The sequence below is a fragment of the Triplophysa dalaica genome, chromosome 25 (genome assembly GCF_015846415.1).
Source record: "Triplophysa dalaica isolate WHDGS20190420 chromosome 25, ASM1584641v1, whole genome shotgun sequence".
Classification (NCBI taxonomy): domain Eukaryota; kingdom Metazoa; phylum Chordata; class Actinopteri; order Cypriniformes; family Nemacheilidae; genus Triplophysa; species Triplophysa dalaica.
The window spans coordinates 7,188,900-7,207,289 of NC_079566.1; the positions used below are offsets into that span (position 1 = coordinate 7,188,900).

General features: G+C 37.7%; 2 protein-coding genes across 2 annotated transcripts; one reads left to right on the forward strand and one right to left on the reverse strand.

Moving 5' to 3' along the window:
- Nucleotides 1-87: 87 nt before the first annotated feature.
- si:ch211-199g17.9 (uncharacterized protein LOC108180085 homolog) lies at nt 88-3,062 on the forward strand. Its single transcript, XM_056741080.1, has 10 exons — nt 88-381; nt 483-530; nt 787-846; nt 956-1,030; nt 1,135-1,182; nt 1,352-1,406; nt 1,577-1,666; nt 1,941-2,004; nt 2,130-2,196; nt 2,348-3,062. The coding sequence occupies exons 1-10, from the start codon at nt 366-368 to the stop codon at nt 2,374-2,376; spliced, it is 552 nt and encodes a 183-aa protein (XP_056597058.1). The 5' UTR covers nt 88-365; the 3' UTR covers nt 2,377-3,062.
- fam83hb (family with sequence similarity 83 member Hb) lies at nt 2,637-13,530 on the reverse strand. The gene is given in 7 exon segments (XM_056741078.1): nt 2,637-3,888; nt 4,475-5,154; nt 5,157-7,252; nt 7,361-7,485; nt 7,675-7,839; nt 9,385-9,853; nt 13,271-13,530. Coding segments are annotated over 6 exon segments (3,537 nt in total). The 5' UTR covers nt 9,835-9,853; nt 13,271-13,530; the 3' UTR covers nt 2,637-3,867.
- Nucleotides 13,531-18,390: the final 4,860 nt, after the last annotated feature.

An 18,390-nucleotide genomic window follows, 5' to 3' on the forward strand; every position in this document is an offset into this window, starting at 1 on the left:
ACAACCAATGCCTGCATTGCCGTGTTTTACCAGTTGATGGCGACAAAGTTGGCGTTTCTAACCATACGAGTTTTACGGAAGTGATATTTATAAATTAATTTAATTCAAATAGCTAAAATGTACTGATTTATTGAATGTATAAAATAACTAAAAACCGCAGGAAATTATTTATGAGTTAATACTCATTTTTACTCGTTTTTGTATCCGAATAGCATCTAACAGGTTAAGCGTGAGGTTTCAAACCAGCGCGAGGAAGATCTTGACCAACCGACCTCTCACCGGAGCTGATAAAACGTTTTTATCGACTTATTTATTTATTTAATTAAAACAAATATCTTGCTATTTATATCCGAACTGGTCCAAGAATGAGTGTGATACTTGGTGGGTTGAAAAAAAATGAGTGTTTTATTCTTTTTGTTGACTAACGTTAGTCAGCTAAGAATTTCACATTTTGACGCAGTTTCCTATTACTGTTCTTACAGAGTCATCGTTCAATTTTGGGGACATTTTAAAAACGCCAAAAATCTCAGGTATGACTTGAAATAACTATTGACAAGAGAATTGTGTTTATTTTTTTGGCACATTTTTTTAAAGAAATTTACGTTTTTTAATGATTAAACATTTCCAATTGTTTCCACCTATGAGTTTATTTACTGATCTTCTATATATGAAGTTGGCCCAACCCACACAACCATATTTTTAATCCCTGTCCTGTCAATGAGATTGAAGAAAACGAATTGCATCCTTTGATGTATTTAATGTCCCTTTTTCTTTCTCTCTTTATAGTCAGGCGAGCAGAACTGAAACCAGAGGACCTGTTCATCAAACTCAGGACATTGCAGCAAGGTCAGTTTGACCTTTGTATAGATGCCCTGAGTTACCCTCCATTATACATTTTACATAGTGTAGATTAATCTGAACGAATCAAAACTAAACCTCTGTATATTAATTTTAGCCAAAAAGGACCTTGAATATGAGGTGAAGGAAACCATGCTCCTGAGAAGTGCTATGAAGGAGGAGGATGATGCCTGTGTGTAGTAGGCATTATCAACCTAACCATGAATTAGTGAATGAGTGTGAATTATCATTCTTGCTTTTACAATCTTAAAATAAAACGAATGTGCACTTTTATAGTAACCACTGAAGCTCTACAATTGGAAGGAACATTAAATGAAAAGGAAGGTGAGCTACTAAAAAAACAAATAACTGACCAAACACTTGATATTTGTATAACATCACACAATAATTGTATTTGTCAGTATTCCAATGAACGGGTCATCACCATGTTTGAATTTACTAATATTTATAATGATCTATTTTTAAAATGTTAACATGCTATCTCTTGTCATAGAGTTAAATAGATCTCTGCTGCTGAAATGTGAAGATCTCCAGCAAGAGACCCAAAGGTAAGCATATTTAAAAACAAGCACTTGTATTGGCAAATAGAACGTCACGTTAAAGTTGCTCCCATCCTAAACAGGACTGAGTAAGGATGTTGTGGGATTTTACATTAGACATTAAAATAAATCATATTTATGGATAAGCAATTAAACCTTTCAAACCTTTTAACCTTTAGGCAGCTTGAGCAAAACCATCAGAAAGACGAACTGGTGAAGCAGTTCTGCTGTCAGATCCAGGAAACCAAACTTAAACACAGAAATCTTCGGTATGACTTATTTTTAACATTTTTAATAACTACTAGTGTCTTATAGTAACTCAATGATATTATTGCATGTAGCACCACAGCATTTGTTCTTACCCATCATTTCAATTGAGACACTTAAATGCAAATCTTCCAGCACATGTTGTTATTGGTGTTGTTAGCAGTGTTTGGCATCTCATACAATATTTTGAAAATAGAGGTCACATTATTGCTATAAAAACGGCTTGTTAAACTGAGTTGTCAAGACAACACCTTAAGTCCAGACAACTCATTTTAGGATGAAGTTTGAGAATCAGCTCCAGCAGTTGATGGAGCAGCACAAAAACCTGTCCACTGTCTTTGTAAGTGCTTCCACATAAAAAACAACATTATCTAGTAAATTTAATTAATAAAGATAATGTGTGCCTTATTGTGTTTGATACACGGGGGGAAAAATCTCCTTTTACTCTGTTTACTCTTAAATCAGGCTCCTCAGAGACTTCCAGCTGAGATACAGTCTGCAGAGTACACAACTAAGCAGTTGCTGAAGGCTGGTATGTATTTTTCAGTTAATTTCCCAGTATTGCAAGTGTGCTCATCCATGTTTAGAAGAACTTTTTTATTGACAGACCTTAAACGTGCAACCACAACATCCTCAAAGTAGCCTGATATTCTGACTTTGTGTGTTTGTATGTATACCTATAGAGCAGCAGAAGCTGGAGCAGCTAGCCTAGCTGGACAGGATAAACCATCCTCAGACTTCAATGTTGCAAATGGATACTCCTGACCAAGCATAGATTGTATATTTTGAATTCTTACGTAAGCATCATATATCAGTTCCTCCCTTTTTATCTACAAAACAATTTTGCAGCTTTACAGCAGCTCATTAGAGAAGCACCTTAGGTGATCCTTTCTCGTTCTCCGTAACCCACTGTGTTTCAACAACAAAACATAAAAATGAATGGTCAATCAAATCACGACCATAGCTACAATATAAAAGTTTGTCAACCATTTATTCAGAATTCATATGACAATTAAAAAAAATGTAAACATGTCTAAATTACCCAAATTTGTATGTATACACATTCATCATTGGAATGACTTTCACGTCTCAGCTCAGCAATTGACTAGAAAGACTATAAATACCAAATTCCATCAAACACTTCAATATCCCTCATTAGACCAGTTTCAAGTCTGCATTGATCAGTCCTATGACACATTTTAGTAGGGCGCTCTAGGAATTATTTGGTTTTCAGTAATACCGTTCTGAGCCCCGTCCTGAGAACATCTTTATCAACATCATATTTTACAATTCCTCCTGAAAACACAGTGAATGTACATTTCTAGTTGGTTTTAAATCAATACACTGCAAGTTCTGATTTATTGTTCCTTGTAATAAAACTTTTGCGTTTGGAGCCCAGCCCTTGGTGTGACTATTTCATTGAATTCCACTTCCCTGACATCCGTCTATTAATAGAGAAAATGAAAACTGGAGGAACACCTCGCCTTTCATTCATGTTACCTTCACACATCCCTTGCATTCTTTCTTGTTATCTCATTTGACAGTTTTGTGTGGTCCTTTCAAATGTAAAAAACATTTTCTACCATGTTGATTTCCTTTATGTATTAAATCCGTTGGCACAGAGTCATACCATTTTCAGTGTGACATGTCCTGGAGGTGTTTGTGTAGTGTACGATAGTGAAACTGTGTTTGGTCCCTTCTGCGTGGCATATCTTCCGCCCAGGCATGTTATTTTCCTAACCAGAATCCGCACATCATGACGACTTAAACGTTCCAGTAAAAAAGAAAAGTTTGAGAAAAGTCTCTGGAAGTTCAAACTTTCCTTTGGCCTGATTTCTTTTGCTGTTTAGCAGGAATGGTGTGCGAGTACTGTTATGAGGTATGCCCGATGCCATATAAGGGCAATTTAAATTGTCTTTGGGCTAAGATTGGCACAGAGTGAGGAATATTCCTCCCGCTGCAGCGAGACTCCTCATTTTTGTGGTTGTGCTATTTTCGTGGTCTGTTATATATATATAGGAGATCCATGGACTACTACTATTGTTACTTGTCGTTTAGCAGATGCTTTTATCTGAAGCGACTTACTTGCTTTTCTGTGTCTTACACAGCAATATCAGGCATGTTTTGTACTGATGGGACAACTTATAAGTGAGGATTCTGTACAGTTCTCTTCGGAAACATTGGTCCATTCCTCCATATTTTGTTATCCCAGGTTATTGCCCATCTGTTGAGATGTAGAGTGACAGACATGTGAGTCAAATATGATCACACCAACCCATCCCAATAAACACTAGAGATTCTTCATTTATTACAATCATACATTAACTGAAATTAAACTTGTTTCAATGAAAAATAAAGCTTCAAGCAGAAACTACGGGGTCATGCCTCATAGGGTACATAATTCTAATGATGACTATTTAAAAACAAATTTAAAGATAGGTAAAATTATTAAGAACACATTAGACATTAGGTTGGAAATTGATGAATAAATATCCTTGAATATCCAGATATTTAATTCAAAAATAATTTATAATTTCTAAGTAGTTTGTTCAACAAACCACAAAAATAGTCAGGAAAAAATATAAATAAAACACGTATGGGAAATATAAATATGACAGTTAATATAATTGAGCATTTTCAGCTACTTGAAATGCTTTCCCTAAAGTTTAATGATTTCTTTAGTCCTGTACTCAAACTTACTGCAAATTTTCTATGAGGATGTTGTTTGTATCTCATGTGATTTTATCTCATCTGCCTTCTCTAAAAATGTCTTGCCCCCAGCAGCACACTTTTCAGTCATGTTAAAGTACCTCAAAACGACTGTAGACTTTCTTCTCTTTGCGCATGCTCTCTATTCTCTTCAGCAGATTGTCCCTCTCCTGCGGATTGACCGGAGTGCGTCCGAACCGTTTCTGGCTTTGATACTGAAAGGACGAGTTGGAAACGTCATCTTTCTTGTCTCCTTCTGCTTTCCCAGACTCTTCAGCCTGCTTTGCCAATTCCTGTCTATTCTTCTGACTATTTGCAGAAATTTGCTCAAGAATTACCTTTGTATCGTCCCTGAGGTTGCTGCTGAATATCACATTAGAGGTAGAAGACTGATACCGTGATTGTGTTGATTTAATAATGGGTTTGTTGTTTTCCGATTCTGAAGGTTTCTCTTTGTTTGGGGGCTCCTCTAGTACCTCATGAACTGTTTTCATCGTCTTGTCCTCTGGAGAGCCTGAATGCTTCTTTTCTCCTTTTGGCCCAAGCAAACCTTTTAATCTTTGTGTTTGTTTCTTCAGGAAGTCGAGGGCCTTTGTATCTTTGCCATCAGAACCCACAAGGTTTATGGAGGCATTGGATCCCTGACGGGTTAGGCCTTCTTTGGACTCTGTGTGCGTTATGCCCGAAGTACTGAAACTGCGAGATTTCTTTAGTTCGCTCTTTTCAGAATCGGTTGCGTCCGTGAGAATCTCCTCACCGCATGATATCCGACGAGCTTGGGGGCTTTGAACGGTTTTAAGAACTTGGGTGAGGGGAAAGGCTTATTTGTCTTGGTGGGTTCCTTAGCTGGCTCTTTCTTTGACGCATCAGCCTTGTTTTCTGTCAGAGGTTTACTGTTTGGGTATTTCTTGTCAACACTGAGTTCGAAAGGTTTGGGTTTCGGTGGGATGTCTGGGTGCTTTGCAATGGGTTCTGGTTGCATTACTACAGGGTCTTGTCTTATTACAGTGGACTCATGTGAAGTAGTAATGGACGCATTTGGAAATTTGGTTGTTGTTACACTTGGTGACCTATCAGAGATGTCTGACTTTGGTCCGACAGCTGGTTCTCGACTTGACCCTACTTCTATATTCAATTTTGGGGCTTTTCTCTGTGCTGCCAGGTCTTTAAAGTACTGAAGTCGGCTTGCTGGATCATTCATGTTTAGATAAGAAGGTGTTGGCTGAGTTTTTAAAGGCTCTGTCGGCTGTATAATTTTATTTTGGTCCTCAGTTACCCGGTTTTCAGGCTTCTCCTTTTCTTTAATGGGCTCCTCTTTGATTTTGCTGGTATCTTTGAGTGTCGTTAAATCTCCAGTCGATGAATTTTTGCTATCTTTCTCATCTGTTCTTTTATGCTTACTCCAGTCAAAAGGCTCTCTTGAAAGTGATCTTCTCTTCTCCAGAATCTCTGCCACAATGGATGAGTACCGAACAGGCTCATTCTCATCTTTCTCCTCTTGTAACTCCCCACCAGACTTAATCTGAGAGGAGCTGTGTTGCTCCAATTTAGAGGAACTAAAGATTAAAGACGAGCGTAATCTTGAGCTTCTCTGCAGCATTGGGTTCATCCGAGTTCGGAACGACTCATGCTTTGTAATGCTGGTCTCTCTAGGTTCTCGAACCTCCATCTCTTTGTCATTGTCTGTCGATGATGCTAGTGACGTCGCTGAAATTGCTGGCTTCATTAAACTTTCAGTACCTGTAGGACCCAGATCATAGTTACTATCTTTAACTAGACTCCTGTCTGGTATGATGGGTTTTCCAAAGCGTGGCTTGAAATAAGAAGCTGGTGCCTCTGCATAAAATGGTTTGCTGTCAGGTTGTTGCTGTGGCTCATCAAAAGCATCTGGACCTGTCGGCCGATTCAGGCCCTCCTCTTCACCATCTTCATAGGTGTTGAGAAAAGAGTTGATTCTCCAGCTCCGTAATCCTTGCTTCACAGTTGGGTCCTGTGTCTGTCGTCCCTGCTCTCCGGTGGACAACATTTGCATGTGGTCCGGAGGATTTGGTTGAGTTGGCGAACTCTGACAAGCATAAGCGTGGCCCGCAGCAGGCCTCTTGTGGCTTTGCGGGTCGTAGCGCCCTCCTGCATTGTATTGTTTTCCAGAATCACTATGGAGGTCATCGGATGATAAAACATTAAGACTTCCTGGTGCTTCCAGTTCAGGGGGATATCCAGATTCAGAGTATCGATCCGTCTGCTGCATTCCATAGGCAATGCGGTCATAGCGCCCATGCTCCAAATCAGATCCTACACCCTCACCCTGTCCCTGATAGAAATGCTGCTCTCTCTGGTAATGTGATTCACTCTCCTCTAAGTTGTTCATAACCCGATGTTTCATGTACTGTCGGGAGGCAGCGTAGGTCTCCCGGGTGCCCTCGGCATAGCTGTGCCTCTTGAAGGCATTCGTTTCCACTTGCCTGGAAGCGAACATCGACCGTCCTTGATCCAAGAATGACTGTTGCATCTTTAACTGCTGTGATACTTGTTTTGTGACCTGCATAGCACCTGCGCCTGGCTCAAGCGTGTGGCGGAACGGGTCATCCCTCCGAAAAGGCAGTACAGAGTCAACACGGTCTCCAAAAGGGTAACCAGAAAGTTCTATTTGTCGTTGAAATCCTCTGGGGTTCCTCAGTGACTGAGTCCTGTTTAAACCAAACTGGTTTCCAAAGTAATTGCTTGTGTTGTCCTGTGGCATGGGTACGAGGGCATTTTCGACAATGAGAGGCTGAGACTGAGCAAACAAGATACGGAACTCCTCGTCAAAAGCAGCAACTAGTTCTCCAAGGAACAAATGGGCAATGCAGCGATGGATCTTCTCAAAAGACCACATGAAGCTAAAAAAAGAGAGAAAAATATTGCAGTGTCATTTAAAAGAAAGGGAGCAAACATTTTATTATAAATGAAACATTTTGTTTTACTTCAAATCACGTCAATAAGCTCACCTATAGTTTCCACTGAGCACCGCCCTGCAGTCTGTCAGAAGGAAACGGTCCATCACCTGACCTTTAAATGATTTTCCTGTACGGCAGAAATAAGTGATGCCTGCCACTGTCCGTACCCGTATCATCTGTAAATATCATCATATATCACCATAAACAGAAATATAAGCAATTTTTATAATATACATAATACATAATTTATAAGATTCAAATTGTTACATTATACATTATTGTGACACTTCTATAAATTGCTATACAATAAAGGCAGATTCAACTATTTGTTAAGACAGATTTTTCTTTATGCAAGTTGATCTTACATGGATCATCTCCAGGTTAACTTTGCAGCTCGTCACCATAGCAACAAAAAGATGGGAATTGTGTTCATCCAGCAGAATATAGACAGGCACATGACGTGCTGCAGCATCCAGAAGATCAGAAAATATATCAACATCTGTGAAAATATCCATCACCACTGCAATAACCTGACGGAAAGAGAAAGTAATAATTAATATGGCACTAAGGAATCACCTCTAGCTGTTACATCGGGGTATTTGAAAGGTTGCTAGTCATAGCAGTCTCTCAAACAACCAGCTCAGCGTGTCTCACGTATAAGAGCAGCATATGCAGTTATGGGGACAACTTTACTTGAGCCTTGTCTATTTTTTTGCAAGGTGTAACTCCAACAGTTATGCCTTTTGAAGCGAATTTATATCTTTTTGAGAATGATAGGTTTAATATTTTGATCTTATATAACCCACTGGAATATTTCGATAGTAAATGTATATGTACTTTTAACAGCTTTGAAATCTTACCCCCCATATAGGTGGTTTCATAGGACACACGTGCATCTTCCGGTCTGTGTTTGGTTATAATATAACTATTTATTCTATATTTAATTTATATTCATTTCTATTAATATTTTTCTGTATATTGATTCTATAAAATTAAATTAAATCTACTCTAGAGTTATTGATTGTTTGTGGAGGTCTACTGGAAATTCAATTTGGGCCACATTACATTTCTTTACGTTGTTTCTAGGGCTGTCACAATTATTAAATAATCATCTCATCGCAATTATTTGACATCATCGCAATTATTTCAGGTAACAGCGATTATTGTGAAATCTTGGAAAACAAGGGTGATCTGTAGTATCTGGTGCATTTACATCTATTGTCCTTAATCTGCACTCACTGTTACATTTAAATGACATTTCTCCATCATTTGAGTTGTTTTAGCTTTGTATTTTTGTTGTTGATGATTTGTTTAATTTCCAGACTTGCTGCATCTACACAGCAAGACCTTCATATTTTAGTGCTCAAGACTCAAGTCTTCTCTGTTAAGGTAACTCTACAGTAAAAAAGTTAGTTTAGTTATTTACAAACTTTTCATTTCTAAAGTATTGAATACATTTATTGTCATTAATACTTATACTGTCAAAGCCTTAAAAAAGCCGGGAAATCTTTTTTTTTTAATAGACGATTGATGGTCAGACAAATTTCATAATCATGACAGCCACTGAAACAGTATATACAAATATAAAACGACTAATATGACAACTTTGTAATATAAAAATATTTGTTTGAATTCAACTGAAAAAACTATATCTTGCATCTGAAATGTCTTGAGGGTGAGTAAATTCTATAAGATTTTTTAATAACTCAACTGTTCCTTTAATATGTCCGCCCAATGAGATGACAAGTTTTCTCAGACCAACCATATGACTCAAGACTTCCTTTAAGGTGAGTGTACATTTAAAAAAAAAAAGTACTGCCATTGTGTAAAACTATCTATAACACCGTGTCTACACCAGACGTTGCGCAATGCAAAAAAAGACAAGAGAAACGTATTAGAACCCATTATAATTAAACATTTTGTCCACACTGGATATGGCGCGAAGCGACAATCCCATTAGAACAAGCCGTATGTCCTGTCGTGTTCACATTAGACACATTTGTAAGTCTATGTGCAAAAATTGGTTCTTGAATACAGCCTGACTTTATTTACAGTAAACATTTCAAAGCACTAACCTGATGAGCATTTTTGATGAGTTGCCGGGCCTGTTCCTTAATGCTGGGCATTTCAGGATCCGAGGGGTTTACCAACGTTGTGACCTCTGTGGGACCCATAAAGCTATGTTGCTGTAGAGGCCATCCGAGATCCAGTCCTGGTGCATCCAAGTCAGAATGCATCGGCCAATAGGTGTCAGAAGACCCTTCCTCATCTACCTCCCCATACGCCAATTCTGGTAAATTTCCAGCGCTTTGTGGCGTATGTACAGTACTTTTAATATATTCAATCTCAGGCCTTGATAAGAAGTCGGATACATTAGCGTTTTGTAAGAAGTTGTAATAGCCCTCAGCGTCTTCCTCCACCAGTGCATCGATGGCCATGCGATACTCTTCCCGGTAATGCGGACGCAGGTAGTTTGGATCCATTGGATTGTCCCCCACTGACGAACTCTGGGAGAGACGGGCCATGGTGGAACAGTTAAACAACCTGTGAAATGGAAAATTTGGAATAAGTGTAAGACCATCTGGAATAGTTTAACAATCTGAACAGTCAGATTTTTTTGTTTTAGTGCTGTGTTAGAAAATACATTATTAAAAAATCTGGCATGTAATTTTAGCTCAGATCAGCAGCAATACAAAGCAACGTTTTTAAAATATGTGAACAGGAAGACAACAAATTCTTTCCGTTATGTCACAAATCATGCAGGAGACAAGTTCCACGTGTCAAAGTCTGCTTTGATGATCATCAAAAAGCATACAGCAAATAATAACTATACACCGTGTGCATTTCAAAACCTTAACCTCTTGTGGTTTATCTTGTTGTGGTTTTGACCGATAAACGTTTTGGCTCTGTTTACATAGAGCTCTTGTTTCTCTATCTAGACAATGACCCCTAAGCAAGGTTAGGGCACATTTTGAAACATGAAGGTTGCAGCCACTTGTGTGTGTACATTTGTTTGTATTTTGGACATTGCCATAGAAACGGTGTCAGCCTGTTGGCGAGTGACTCATTGTGGGCAAGAGGGGAAGTAAAGAGACGAGAAAGAGAAAATTGAAGAAACATGTGACCGAATGAAAGAGGGGAGTGTTTTGCTGTTGTTCTTGTGAAAGAGGCTCGCCGAGTTAACTATGCAAGTTAGAAATGAGACTTTGAGCAGATCGTAAATTAACGTCTCCGCTGATTCACGGTATGCTGATTGTTCACGGAACATTGTTATAGTAATTTCGCCAGCTGTACAGGAGAACGATCATGATTCTGAAGGTTTTCTAAACGATAAAAAAATGTAACTAGATTTGGTAAAAAATGCAATATTATTTCCATGCTGTTGTTCTTGTTAAAAGTCTTGATTATTATCAGAACTCAATTTCCCCAACTAATCAGCAAATAAACCTGTCAGCATGTTGCTTTATGTGGGTTGACACCCAGACCAGTAAATCACGTTGGAGCAGATTGAACCAAGTTTACCAGACCAGGCTTTGCTTTATCTAATCAATGTATCTGTTGATTAAGAATGAACTCCTAGTTAGTAAAATCAGAAGCACTTTTACATGCTAATTAATAGAGATGTGTGCAAATGATCGACTAGTTCTGTTGTCCCTCTGTATCAACTACATGACTAGTAAAATCGCTATTCAAACCTTTGCAAACTGATTTAGATTGTATACCATACACATCTGTATTTGAAATGTATTGAGTGCAGGTGCTGCATTGAATATTAGACATTGAGATGCTGATGCAAAGTCTTACATTTTGGTTCTTATTTGAGTCACGCATCCTACCAAAATTGATAAAGCTCTACAAGACACGAGTTCACCAATCATACCTGTATTTGTGTGTTCCTATGACTGAAGAGCATGCTTTCTCCCTATCAGGCGATGCTAATAGTCATCTCAAGACATGTTAAAGTCATTTTTTTATATTAGATTTTTTGAAAACATACTTAAATGCTTATCCTTTGCTAAATGTAATAAAACTTATGTTATTTTCCATTCATTCTAGGTGAGGATGAGGAAACACTTGAGTCATATCGAAATGCTTAATAGCTGAGGGCCTGCACTGACTGTCCTCTGTTAAACCAGTCATGATGCTAAACATTGCAGTTATGTGTTTACACGCATTCTCGTGCAGACAAGTTCTTATGTACAACATCATTACACTCGAGAAAGAGCTGGAAATTACCTAGGTTGAAGATACTTTGCATTCTTGGGATATCACAAAAATTGGGTGGTGATTTGTGTGACAGGTATGTTTCAGTGTGGTTAGATTTGTCTATGACAAGACGCATACCTAAATGTGTTACTTAAGTATTTTCAGACATGTTTTATGTTTTTTGGATAAGCAATGCTCATATTGATTATTTACTGTAATCAGAATGCAAATTGTCATGATTAGACCTTTGTCTTTTAATATTGCATGAACTGTGGTCTTTTATGTTTAAGTTTATCAAATGTGTCTTTTGATATTCTGTAATAAGATATTAACAAGCTGAATGACAGCTATATACTTTTACAAAGTACCTCATTTTGAAAGGTTGGTTACGTTATATGTATTATAGACCTGTCCTGTGATGCTTTGACAGTAACTATTTTATACTTGGGTATAAATAGAGTAGGTATAAAACATTTCCTTTAAGAGTCTGACATCGGCACAGAGAAATATCTGAACTTTTTTAGTGGTACCTAGTGTGCTTTACTCAAGTCATGTCCACATGAATTGGCTCCTGTCTCTTTTTTAAACGTCCACTTAAAGCCCATTGGCAGATTTCAGTGATTCAGTGCATGGAGGCAATTTAAGACATCTTTTCCAACTCATTTCTAATGTAAACATCTCCAAGAATTATTTTGTGTTCATTTGTATTCAGTGTCTCTAAACCCATAGCAAACACAAGGCATTGCGAATAACATATTCGCTAACTTCTGCAAATAATTTTTCAAAGGATCAAAACACAACTTGTTTCAGTTATTAGCAGGATGTGGTCCGTCTCCAACCATAATAACACATTTTAGTAATGTCTGTAAAAAGTTGTATGCCTGTATTTATTTTAGAACACAAAGAAGATATTTTGAGAAACGTCATGCGTCCACACAATGAGGCCACTGTTGTTTGGTAACCAAAATTCTTCAAAATATCTTTTGTGTTCTGCAGAAAAATAGTCATACAGGTTTGGAATGACATAAATTTAAGTATACTATATGATGAAATACTTGTTATTTCTGGGTAGAAAAAGATGACAGTGTATCGCACCCAGTTCAGTCCAAAGCATAGTTACCTGGACCTCACCCAACAAGGATCAGTGCAAGCAAGTACAAAAAAACTGACTGTTGCTAATTTAATATCCTAAGTTGTGTAATGCCTTAAGATCAATGGACTAGTCACTCACAGAAGTCTGAAAACACTATAATGAACGGATATATCAATATCCCGAACCAATCCCTAACCAAAGTCCTTGCTGATAAAGGAACACCATCACTTTTCAAAGATCAAACGAAACCTTACACTGACAATAAGAATAACAAAAAATACATGAATACATTGAACTGTGCATATGTCCTTTATAAACACATTCACATGATCACTTTGTAAGCCAGTTGTCAAAGCTACTGTACGTCCCATCCTCCCAAAACTACTGTTCAATTAAAATGTCTTATAACACGTTATGTACATCTAGAATGCGTCAGTGAGTTACTTCAGAGATTGGGTTGACTTGACCGTTTCAAATTGTTATAAAATGACGTTGAACGATCATACAAAGTTCAAAGTGATACAATGTAGCTCGTGGAGGAACAGTAACTTTAGCGCACAGTTAGCGAGTTTCTACAGGTCTGCGCTGTCAACCATAAACTTATTCTTGCGCTTGTTTGTGTAAAGGAAGTGAAGACTTCTGGTGTCTGTCGCTGTTCTTACCTTCACTGTGGAAACAACGGTGGGGTTACTAGCAGACGTCGGCGAAGAAACTTTATTCCGTTCTTAAAAAGTAGACAGCATTCACCCCTGTTCAGCAAACGCATCCGCGGTGCATTCCTGATGTCGGATGAAACCCCACCCAAACGCTATTCAGCTTCAAGGCGAAAACCAGCCCTGGCGAAACCTGTTCGCGTTCAGCCGAGTCCTGCCCGCCCGAACGTCAAGCGCCGCTACGATAACACAGCGCTCGGTTAGTAATGAACGGCACAACCCTTTGAAATTCTGTCGTGTGACTCCGCCCAATCATCGCTGGCGTCATTGCTCACCTTCATGAATCATTGCTATAAAACAATTTAAAACAATAAAGTTAAAATGCCGACTATGAGGAGGTAAAGCAGCAATAGGCGTTAACAGATTGCTTTGTTGAAGGAGTTCGCATTTGCATAACCGAAACACCGCGGCGCGTGCAAACTCATTCTGTGGAGTTTCAGAAAAGCACTCCATATCCCACATGTCCCTTCTCTTCCTCTTTCCAAAGCGAGACAGATGGTGGATTGTTCAGTTAAAGGACAAAGACACACCCAGGTCGTTGGGTTTTTGTATATTATGTGCTACAGGTGGCAAAAGCGACGATAACTATATATGAGGCATTTATCTCTAATATTCTATGGAGAGAAGATAACGTGACTATGTGGGCCAGATCAAAACTTTTTGCAGTGCAAATACATACAACTTTTTATTTATAAAAACATAATTGATATAAATATTTAACTTTCTTAACATATAATTAATATATTATAACACATTTCAACAAGTTTGGTGGTCGTGCATGTCCTGTTTAATTAAAGTAGCCCATTTGTATGAAAATGTTTGTAGATCATAGGTCACTTTATTGTTTATTTCTTATTTGTATGTCTACACATAGGGGCACAAATGCAAATACACGGTTGCATGCATGGTGCATATGCATGTAGGGTGGTGTAGTTCTGTAGACATTTGCCCCACCCTCAAAAGGAAAATTCACAAGCTGCCAGACGTTCACCCTTAACCAGCATGGAAAACTTTTCTTAATCACTACTTTTCCACTCTAAAATAGCAGATTTGTAAAGAGAGGACTTCGGTTTTTACTTTATGCATTTCTGTGTTTCATTCAAAATATTTGTAGGGCTATGCATGATTGCGTGTGCATATATTCACTATTTTTTACTTATCTTAGCAATCACCCAGGTAAGGGCGGGTGTGAGAATGGGTGCGGCCTTGTTAAGAATGTGCCAGCACAACTGAGAGACACTAACCACACCCATGATACACTCATTCCTTGTACGCACATACACGCCAGCATTCCTACCTTTTCTGCTGTGTACACAGGCTCAAGACTGCACACATGAGGTCACTCAAATCGCATAACAAAAATAATTACTTTCTAATAAACAGCAAATATGTCTTATTACCTTTACATTACATTTATGCATTTGGCAGATGCTTTTATCCAAAGTGACTTGCATTGCATTATACTGTACGCTTTTTGTTTCTGAGTGAGTGCAATCCCTGCGATCGAAACCATGACTTTGGTGTTGCTAGCGCCATGCTTTAACCACTGAGCTACACATGCATGTCCCTTATTTACCCATAACCACTTTCATTTAAATGTACTTCCTCAAATCATCACTCTTTCTTTACTTTCAGGTGTCTATAGTACACTTTCCTTCTTGTGTTTGTAATCATGAGCCTATTAATAATTTGATCAACAATTTTCAACGTGCTATATTTATTTATAATGTTATTATTTATTTTATTGTTTTTGTGTAAAACTGCCTAAATTTCTTTTTTAACAGTCATCATAGTTGTGTTTTTTTCAGCTGAAGGGCATTACACTGTAAGACCAAGTTCTGTCTCATAACATATTGCCTCCCAGCTAAAAGTTTTCAAGCTGAAATGTTATGAAATAACTTGTGATCACTTTTCTACAAACCCTTCTTTGTTTTAGAACAAACGAGTCATGGCATGTTAAAGTCACCTGTATATGTATGCACTCTTTGAAGAGTGAACTTTTCGTAACAGGGCGTCCTTTTAGCTGCTCTGCGTGGTCCCACCCACAATTCTCCTCTCCTGCTGTAATATCACACCTGTGTATCATGTGACACAGGGTAGATCTTTCCACCCTTCCATTTGAAAACACACAGATACATACTACCAGGCTTCCTTTGTCTTCAAGAAAGTTACACTTAGTGTGCATGCTTTCACTATAGGTCATCTTTAGGTTTTTCGTTACTTATAAGTGCTTATGTTGCGATGGCCAAAACCAATGTTATGATAACGTTGCATTTGACATAATTTGTCAGCTGGGAAATAAACTTGCTTTTATCTTAGTCATGGCCATTTATATTTAAGGGGTCACATGGCACGAATATCTGTTTTTCTCTGTCTTTGGTGTATTATGAGTTGCCCAAGTATGTAATAGACACGTAAATTGCATGAAATTAAAAGACAACGTGAAATTGACAGAACAAAAGATGCAATCTGTCTAAAAGCGAATGGTCACCCAGACCTGTAACCTGTAGTGTAACCACACCCCCACAAATCGACGTCAGTTCGTGGTATGATTTGACTATCACCGCCCACATGTATAAGCAAGTAAGGTGGGCGTACCTCTCAGTACAATTGTTTTGGAACCTTATGTTCATACTGTAAGAGGCGTTACATTTCCATCACACCTTTTCAGTATTCGACCAATTGCCAATCATAGCACACCTAGCTTTTCAGAGCGATGAGCTTTGTAAAAAATGTGCGCGTTTCAGAGACGCGGGACAAAGAGGATATACAAACATGCACGGTTTGTGGAAAATACAGCGTTTTTTTAACCTTAAATCATGTATTAACATGCATTACATCTAAAACAAACGAAAATATTTGTTGTATCCATGTCATATGACCCCTTTAAGTCATTTTTTCCCATCCATGCGTCATGCATTTGCAGTGTTCTTTCATTGTATGTTTGTGATGACACATTTCTGTTACACCACTAATAAGTTGTTATGTGATGCGAGATATTTTCTGCTGCTGAGACTTGAATAGTTGCATATTTTTACATTAAATGTCAATTCCCTTTAGCTATTGACACGATAATAGTTTATGCAACTCCCTAATGAATGATGTAAAGCTCATATTTCCTTTCATACCCGAAAATCTGGATGGTGTTCACCACCCAACCTATGCACAAAGATAAATGACACACCAATCTGTAATCCAGAGTCAAATAGTCATTCAATTCTAGCGCATAATGACACTGTTTAGTTGGTGCAGGATTTACTGTGATTTAATTATGTATGTTAATAATTATTGTTTACAAGTCTTATAATTCATTATGTATGATGTCACTGCTTTATACATCTGAGCTGTTTGCCCACAACAGATATGGAAAATGTCATGTCTTTTTTCACACATTCATAATACATAACATTTTCACTCTTTTAAAATAGACAACTTGAGCATGTGCTACCAAGGACAGTTGGTGTGATTTATGATTTATAAAAATAAACTAACCCTTTAGGTTTCATAGGTGTGGCACACAGACAATATATTGTACAGAATTTGGGTGACTTGGAAATGTTACCTATTTTCTATTTTATGTTTTAACAGTTACAGACAGTGGTATTACAATTCACTGTATGGCTCGGAACTTGTCAGGAGATTGACACTCTTGATTTCTCTGAACTCCATAATCTCACTTTTTTTTAAGTTAGCTACATCACTGTGTGCTATATAAAGTTTCCGTCAGTGTAGTGATAAAACAATGAGCTTGGGTCAAACAGTGGACTAAAGCACGTTTGACTGGTTATTAAATGTGCTGTAACATGTATTTTAATGCACACATTAAATGCTACCTGACAGATGAATCACAGCTCTTGCTGACATCCCTATGTGTCAAACATCATTTAACCAATCAGATGTGACCATAGAAAAACCTAGTGCAGTGTAGTTTTTGATCAAAGATTATTGCTTTAATAAGTTTCATTGCTCAGATACAATGTCCTGCTACTGGACTAAGTTGTTAATCTCCAAATCTGTTTCTTTAAAAACTATGTAAACATTCTCGTCCCGCTGTAACAACTGACCACAGGCATTTCTCAAAGCACTGAGCTGCATGGCCAGCGTGACAGCATTTAGGTTGTACGTGGTACAACAGATCAATTCACTTGAGAAACCTGTACTGTGGAATACACCGTTGGCTCAAGAGCTGTTTTGAAGTTAGAAAAACTGGGATTGCTGTAGGTCTAAATCCTGATTGGACCCCTGACCTCGATAATGTTTTATCATTCATCCCAAGGGTCTAGATACCAAAAGTGTGTAAATCCTCTGAAGAAGGATCATGACATCACTGATATCCTTCACCGGTCCCCACCACATCTCATTTAAGTTCTGCCCCAGATGTTTCCCCAGGACATGCAGCATTCTGCTAGCTTCCTGTCTATATTTCCAGGATGTGATGTGTCTTATAGGAATTATTACATACATTCAAAAGGTTTGGACATTAATTCCAATTCTTTGTTATTAATATTTAAACATTGTAAAATAATGTTAAGATACACATGGAAGTATGATAATTTTGTATTGGTCCACACATTTGTTACACATATTTTTAGTAGTCAACTTTTGCCTAGATTAAAGCTTGCCAAACCTTAGCATTCCCCAAACAATTCTTGTTATCTATCCATCTGGGATACACAATGACCCATGCTATCTAAACAACAATTAATTTTTTTCCCCGTATTTACAAATATAAGAGATTGATAAGTAGGCCTTTATTAATATGTAAAGTAAAATAAAGAAAAATCCAGTGACAGATTTCAACGTTACATATCTGCTAAGCATCTTTCATACTTTTCAAAATGTACTTTCTATAAATAGGACATACTCATCGCTTCCGTCTTGTGTTGTGTTTGAAATGAGACTGATTATAACGATAAAGGATTAAAACACAGGGACTTGGAAAACAGCGTCATCTAGTGTTTAATATGATTTTTGTATTACTATTAGTATTCCTGATCTAAACAATGCAAATTAAATTGGCATGCATTTATTAAACGTCCATATATGTAGCATGCAATAGGGTTCAGTTT

Coding starts and splice junctions, on each gene's coding strand:
- si:ch211-199g17.9 (XM_056741080.1), top strand. Junction 1,031..1,134: donor GAAGGAGGAGGATGATGCCT/GTGTGTAGTAGG, acceptor GCACTTTTATAG/TAACCACTGAAGCTCTACAA. Junction 2,197..2,347: donor TAAGCAGTTGCTGAAGGCTG/GTATGTATTTTT, acceptor GTATACCTATAG/AGCAGCAGAAGCTGGAGCAG.